The sequence below is a fragment of the Mastomys coucha genome, unplaced genomic scaffold, assembly GCF_008632895.1.
Source record: "Mastomys coucha isolate ucsf_1 unplaced genomic scaffold, UCSF_Mcou_1 pScaffold9, whole genome shotgun sequence".
Classification (NCBI taxonomy): domain Eukaryota; kingdom Metazoa; phylum Chordata; class Mammalia; order Rodentia; family Muridae; genus Mastomys; species Mastomys coucha.
The window spans coordinates 43,976,562-43,984,443 of record NW_022196915.1 but is presented as its reverse complement, the minus strand read 5'-3'; the positions used below and the strand labels follow the sequence as shown (position 1 = coordinate 43,984,443).

Sequence of the window (7,882 nt, the reverse complement as noted above, 5' to 3'; positions counted from 1 at the left end):
GATTACCTGGCTCTGCCTCCAGAGGGCTGGATTAAAGGTGTGCATATCACTGCCCAACTGTGCTTTCATTGTTTTACCCATATTGGGTTAAGATAACTTTAGTAAAGTTTTCTGTTTTGTTTTCACAAAATTCAGAAACTGAAACTTCTATAACAGATGTGAATGGGTGAAAATATCTAAATTTGTCTTGGTAATGATTTCATCTTTGTAATTATTATAACATTAAATATTAAATAGATTAACTTACATAAATGGGAATTCATGAAAAAGAAAAACTAATACACAATATGATCTTGTATTCTCCAAACGTGTTTGTGTGTATGTGTGTGTGTATGTGTGTGTGTGTGTGTGTGTGTGTGTGTACACACATGTTAGACTAAGGGAACAATATTTGGTAGGAACAGCACTTAAGTTAGTCTTCAAGGTGACAGTTTCTATGACTGTAATTTTTCCTCTATGCTCAATTATTTCCCAATTTCTCTATAAAATACATGTCTAACAAGAGAAAAATAACTCCAAGGTAGGTAAAAATTGGAGCACTACAAAGGTGGTCTCCACTCTAAGATCCTTGAAGATCATGCTGGAGGCTGAAGCTAAAGCCTTGTGCATGCTAGGAAGACACTGCATCAACTGAGCAGCGCTCCCAGCCTATGATCCAGATCAGATCCATGTCAACATCTCCCCAAGAAGAAGACAGTAAAGAGTGGAAAAGAGAAAACAAACTGAGGCTGGAGAGGTGGCTCAGGGGTTAAGAGTACTTGCAGCTCTTGTAGAGGCCCTGAGTTTGGTTCCCAGCACCTTGGCTCACAACTGTCTATAGCTCCAGTTCCAGAGGGTCTGATACCCTCTTCTGACCTTTGCAGGCACCAGGGATGCATGTGGTCCACATAAATACACGCAGGCAAAACACTATATACATAAAATAAAATTTTAAAATATTTCAAAAATGCTTTAAATAAAGAAAATCAAATCTGATCTTAGGAATCTCCAGGTTATCTAAGTATTTATGCCTATAGCTAGGGCAGAAGAGTGCGGGGACATAGCTGCCCTATTCTGTTAGTTTTTATCATGAGCTCCTCTTCTGCTGCAGCCACTGTCACTGGTAGGAATCATGAGGTTCTTCAATAGTTAGTTTTCTAGTTTTTAAGACTTTACTTAGTGTGAAGGACATAAAAAGCCAAAACCACTTAAAACCAAGGTCTTCATGAATCAGCTCAGTTGGTTAACAAAAGACCAATGTGAACAGTGTTTTACCTCAGTATCATAGGCTGGATTGTAGTCATTGAAACCAGAATAAAGATCGTCCTCATCTGTTTCTGGTGCCAGGTGAACATTTTCCATCATTTGTTCCTGTTAAAAAAAATCAGCAATATAAAAATGTCCCTGACATAACAATTTATTTTTCTGATGCTAAGAACTGAATCCAGAGCCTCAAGCATGCTACAAGTCACACCCAGGCCTAAGAAATAATTCTTAGTTCAAACAAAGAATTCTTCAAATTCATTCATATTTTTCTAGAATCCCTTTTCCAAATTCTTCAAACTATCAAAACATATATCTACCAACCTCATTCATATTTGTTCCACATCTTTTATTTAATTTATAGGCAATGAGAGGACAATTGAGTACCCTGATTTTCAGAGGTTAATATTGAGTACAGAAAAAAATGCAATGATCAATTAAAATGTAAGGCAAAACCCATTACACCCCCAGCAATTAGAAAGACCAACAGCACACAAGGTCAGCAGAGGAGGACAACCAGAACCCTACACACGAGCGGGAGATACAATGTTACAACTTTGGGAAGAGGGCTGCTGTCTCATCCTATTAGCCTTTCATAACCTAGAAATTCTATTCTGTTTTTTTTGTTGTTGTTGTTGTTGTTTTTGTTTTTTTGTTGTTTTGAGACAGAGTTTTTGTGTAGCCCTGGCTGTCCTGGAACTCACTCTGTAGACCAGGCTGGCCTCAAACTCAGAAATCCGCCTGCCTCTGCCTCCCAAATGCTGGGATTAAAGGCGTGTGCCACCACCGCCCGGCGTCTCTATTCTGTTTTTTTGTGGCAAAAACATATGTGTGGGAAAACATATGTATGCCAAAATATTAACGTAAGGATGTTTATAGCAGTGTTAGTCCTACAGCCACAAATGGTCAGAGCACGTGCCCTGGAGTACTGGTCACAAGGAGAATGTGCACAGTAACAAGGAGCAGGGAATAGACACTGCTGAAAGAAGCCTACAGAAAACAGCACACTGGGCAACACTTTACTTCAATAGAGCTGCAGAAAACGCAAAGCCAAGCTATACAAGAAAACAACAATGGCTGCTTCTTGGGACTGAGTAGGGGAGTGAAAGAAAACGAGCATGAGAGAACTGTGTGGCATGATGATAAATGTTTGGTTTGGTTTATAAGCTGAAAGCTCAGTAAGGGGTTTAACTCCATGGTAGAGCACCTGCACAGGAAACCCAGCAAATGTCTGTTTAGTTCTGCTCATCTATGAAAAACTTAAAAACTAAACAAATGCCCAAATAAGCCACAGTTAGTGCACTTAAGGGAAAGTTTAACATCTGTAATTTACTTAGAAAAGTGCAGAAAGAGATCTATTGAGAAAGACAAGTGGACGTATAAGAGGACATATAATAAGGAGTATAGAAAATGACAGGAGGCACCAGGTAGCAAGCAGTCACTGTAAAAGTCTACACTTCGCTGAGCAGTTGGTGTGGGAAGCCAGTCACCATTCCAAGATGGCGCCGACCGCCTCAGACTTGCCTGGTAAATCTCGTGCCCCTCCCGAGCGGGCTCATGCAAATTAGGTGTCTCCCGAGTGAGTGTATGCTAACCAATCATGCGCTAAACCCCTCCCGAGCGGGTGCATGCTAATGAAGTGATTGCCGGGGGACCAATCCAGGAGGGCCACGAGAGCTCGGGCTCGGGTATAAAAGCAGCATTAGCAGAGCAGCCGCCCGCCATTTCCACAGAAGCAAGAAGAGCTGTAACACTTAGAAACCAGAAAGAGCTGTAACGAAAAAGAATTACTGAGTAAACTGCGTGAGAAGGAGCCTTGGTGTTCTGTCGTTATTGCTGCCGGCCAGCAAAGCACAGAACAAGTTGGAAGTCTTTTCTTGTTTGTTTTGTTTTGTTTTTCAAGACAGGGTTTCTCTGTGTGGCTCTGGCTGTCCTAGAACTCCCTCTGTAGACCAGGCTGGCCTCAATCCACCTACCTCTGTTGGGATTAAAGGCATGTACCACCACCACCCAGGGGAAGTCTTTATAAGTGCTGAGAAAAATGAAAGGTGGGGGAAAAAAAGTCAATACAAAGTGGATTTGAAGGAGAGGCATGTGGTTACACAAAGACACACTGAAACTGTACTAACTACATGAGAATCTAGAAAAGGGTCCCATGTGTCGCTGAAATCAAGTCAGTGTTGTAGGAAAAATGGGAGTGGTGGTGGGGAGGTAGTTAGTCAAGAAATGTAGCACTGTAGATGCTCCAGTATAGGGGAATGCCAGGGTGGTGAGGCAGGAGTGGGTGGGAGGGGGGAGGAGCACCCTCATAGAAGCAGGGGAGGGGGATGGGATAGGGGGTTTGCGGAGGGGAAACCGGAAAAGGGGATAACAATTGAAATGTAAATAAAGAAAATATCCAATAAAAAAAAAAGGAATGTAGCACTGAACTGCAATGTCTATCTAACTTGTATCTTAGGTGTGCTAAAAAATTCCAAAGGAATTTTTATTTATTCTTGTTGTTTGGCATAATGCCAAGTTTATGTGGTTTCTCAGAACCTTTTGAAAAGTAAAATAGTGCTCTGAAGATTCATATACTATAAACTCCACCCCCTACTCCTTACCCATCCCCATCCCCCCACCATTTTAAGTTGTATTTGCTTTAATTTTCTGCAAATTTCTCCTGTAAGTTTCTACTTCACTGGTTTCTCCAGTGATCTTTTTCCTGTGCAGCCTCTTCTGCTAGCTTAGGAATAGTTTTTTGGTGGGGTTTTAGTGAGGATCACCTTAGTGTGATAGGGAGCTCAGGCATGGGTTAACCCAACCATGGACTCTAAAAGCCCAGCAGTGCACTTTGGGAGCTTCATTTATCTGCATCTGACCAATAACCAGAGACTCTACATTTATACCTCAGTTCAGGGGCCAGTAAAATGGCTCTGCAGATAAAGGTGCTTGTCACATATGCCTGGACACCTGAGTTCCATCCCCAGAGCCCATCACACCGGGACTGGAGGGAACAGACTTCTCAAAGCCGTCCTTTGGCCACCACAGGTGCTCTTGGCATGCACTCACCCCTTACCCTCATCATGCACACACAGTAACAAACACACACACTCTCACACACACACACATACACACACACACACACACACACACACACACACACACCCTTTGGTTCAACATTGTTTTGCATTCTTTAACATATGAAAGAAAAATTCAGCACTCTTTTTGGGCCACCAGTGCAGGGTGAAGTGCACTGTTTGGCCTAACCTCTACCATCTCTCCCCCAGAGTGCTGCAAACTGCTTCTTTAAACTGATATCTTTCAAATACTTGGTGGCTTTTTTTTTTTTTTAATATGTCTATCTTTGATGATCTGGTCAGTTTCACAAGTGACTTGTAGTTTTGTCTGTCTGCTTTGGGGAGTTGTTTTTTGTTTGCTTATTTATTTTATTTTTTTGAGACAAGGTCTTATTATATGCATTAGTCAGGGTTTCTATTCCTGTACAAACATCATGACCAAGAAGCAAGTTGGGGAGGAAAGGGTTTATTTAGCTTACTTCTATATTGCTGTTGATCATCAGAGGAAGTCAGGACTGGAACTCAAGCAGGTCAGGAAGCAGGAGGTGACGCAGAGGCCATGGAGCAAGATGTTTCTTACTAGCTTGCTTCTCCTGGCTTGCTCAGCCTGCTCTCTTATAGAACCCAAGACTTCCAGCCCAGGGATGGCACACCCACAAGGGGCCCTAACCCCTTGATCACTAATTGAGAAAATGCCCCACAGCTGGATCTTATGGAGGCACTTCCCCAACTGAAGCTCCCTTCTCTATGATAACTCCAGCCTGTGTCAAGTTGGCACACAAAACCAGCCAGTACATTATGTAACCCTAGCTAGCCTGGAACTATTTGTATACAGCAGGCTGGCATCCAACTTGCCAAGATCCGCCTGTTCTGTCTTCCTAGCATTCAGATTAGACATTCGCTACCACTCCCAATAGAACACTGAGATTTGTTGGGGTTTTATTTTTTTTATTTTTTATTTTTTTTAAACACTGAGACTTGGATCTCTTGGTTTGTATAGTTATGTTGCATTTTCTGGGTCAATATAACAGTGAACTGTTTACTTAAGTTCTTAAAATAGTGGTTTTCAACGTTTCCAATATTGCAACTCTCTAATACAGTTGTTGATGTTGTGATGAACCCTAACCATAAAATTATTTCCATTGCTACTTCATAACTATAATTTTGCTACTGTTATGAATTGTAGTGTAAATATCTGATATTTCTGATGGTCTTAGATGACCCCTGTGAAAAGGTCAAGACCCACAGCTTGAGGTCAAGACTCTTCCTTTCCAACTATCATTAAGGGTGTGGTAGCACTCTAAGAAAGTAGATAAAAAAGGCTCAGAAATTCAAAGTCAGCCTTAGCTACACAGCAAGTTAGCAGTCAGCTTAGGTCTCAGTAAATAATATGTATTATTCACTGGGTTTCAGTATATTCAAATGGTGCACAACCATCATGTCTTCTTCATCCTATAAAAACAAAAACCTGAAGCTCTTTAGCAGTCACTCCACAGCCCTCCTTCTCCCCAAGTCCCCGAAGGCCACTAAATGACTTCCTGCCTCTATGTATTAGCCAAGATTTCATGTGCAAGACGTCGTACAGTATGTGGCATTTATGTCTGGCTCCTTTCATTTAGCATGTTTTCAGGGTTCGTGATACAATTTTATTATACTGCATTCTTTTTCATGGTTGAATAATAAAATAACATTTGGCTTCTTTGTTCTTTAGGAGATGAATATTGGGTTGGCTCAACTCTTGGACTTTTATAAATAACCCTCTTATAAATGTTTATATGCAAATTTTTACCTGAATGTTTTCTTTTTAAAATATGTGTCTGTGTTGGGAGCTGACCAACATGGGTATTGGAAATTTAAGACCTCTGGAAAAGCAGCAAGTATTTTACTGCTGAGCCATGCCTCTAGCTATAGGTAAGTAAATGCTCAATTCTACTGGGTATATACCTAGGTATGCAATGTCTAGATCAAACAGGAACTCTGTGTTAGCTTCTGAAACAGTTGCCTGTTTTTTAAGCAGAGTGATAAATATCACACCATGCCCCTTGAGATGTTAGTCATCCCAATGTATACACACTGTATAGGCTATCTGCCCATTAGTCACTTAGCAGCTATCCCTGTTACCAGGTTAACTGCTCTGGTATCATCGCCCTTGTTATCTTGCTAATCACTGCTTAAGAACAGAGATGTTGGCAATCAAGCTTGTCAAAGAGAAGCCATAAATTATTTCCTTTAAGTGTCAACTCACTTTATTACATCCCAAGCATTGGGAAAACAGGATAGCAAAAAAATTTTAGAGCAACAAACCATATTTACATTACTTCCATCTCAATATAGTATTATAAGTACTTTTACTATTACTGTTAATCTCTTACAGTGTCTTGTATAATTTAAATTTTATCATAGGTATGTATGTATATGAAAAAACAGTATATGAAGGGTTTTGTGATATGAGGTTCCAAACTTCTACTAGGGCCTTTGACTATATCCCTCACAGAGAAGAGGGAAATCCTCTGCTAACCCAGTGGCTCTCAAATTTGATCATGAGCCAGAAGCTTAAAGCTTTTCACTTCAGCTTCTCAGCCATCAGTGTTTCTGATTCAGAAAATCTTAAGTGAAGGAGATCCCTTAATCCCTCAGAAAGTAAATTTATTGGGATTTCTTTGTGGGGGGAGGGTTGTTTTGTTTCTGAGATAGGGTCTTGTGTGGCCTAGGCTGGCTTTGAACTCAACATATATAGACAAGGCTGGCCTTGAATTCTTGCTTCTACATCCCAAGCACAGGTATTGAGTTCTGCCCAGGCAGGATGTGAATTCCTTTGTGTGGGTATGACAGCTTCTCTAGTGAGTGTGTGTGTGTGTGTGTGTGTGTGTGTGTGTGTGTGTGTGTGTGTGTGTACAGGTGTAAATGTGTGCATGTGGAATCAGAGGTCATCCTCTTTAGGCACAGCCTGTCTTGTTTTTTGAGATAAGATCTCTCCCTGGGACCTGGAGCCAGATTCAGCCAAGCTAGCTGACCAGTGAGCAACACAAATCCTCTTGCCTTCAACCAGCCACCATACTAGGTTAAGTGGGTACTAGGGATCAACTCAGGTCCTCATGCTTTTCTAGCAAGCACTTTAACAACTGAGCCATCTCTACAACCCTAGAATGTTGATCAACAAGTTCCCAGGTGAGGCTGGGGAGATGGCTCAGCGGATAAAAGCACTGACTGCTCTTCCAAAGGTCCTGAGTTCAATTCCCAGCAACCAAATGGTGGCTCACAACTATCTGTGATGAGATCTGACGCCCTCTTCTGGTACGTCTGAAGACAGCTACGGTGTATTACGCAGGAGCGAGGGCGGCCGTTCTGAGTTCAATCCTCAGCAGCCACATGACGACTCACGGCCATCTGTACAGCTACAGTGTACTCATACACATAAATAAATAAATAAATCTTAAAAAACAAAAACAAACAAACAAAAACAACCCAAACATGTTCCCAAGTGATGCTGAGGCTGCTGCTCTGGGGACCACTCTTCCTTCCTTCCTTCCTTCCTTCCTTCCTTCCTTCTTTCTTTCTTTCTTTTTTTTTTTTTTTTTTTT

At 41.4% G+C, this 7,882-nt stretch overlaps 1 protein-coding gene across 4 annotated transcripts in view; it reads right to left on the bottom strand.

The window, feature by feature from the left end:
• Ift88 (intraflagellar transport 88) overlaps positions 1-7,882 on the bottom strand; it is a 100,985-nt gene that overhangs the window by 91,493 nt on the left and 1,610 nt on the right. For 3 of the 4 annotated variants that reach the window (XM_031361175.1, XM_031361173.1, XM_031361176.1), the window contains exon 2: positions 1,255-1,350. In XM_031361175.1, the coding sequence (XP_031217035.1) occupies positions 1,255-1,344 (90 nt within the window). In that variant the 5' untranslated portion in view covers positions 1,345-1,350. Of the gene's footprint in view, positions 1-1,254; positions 1,351-2,666; positions 2,788-7,882 lie in introns of those variants that run through there. The other variant, XM_031361174.1, reaches the window with a different exon arrangement.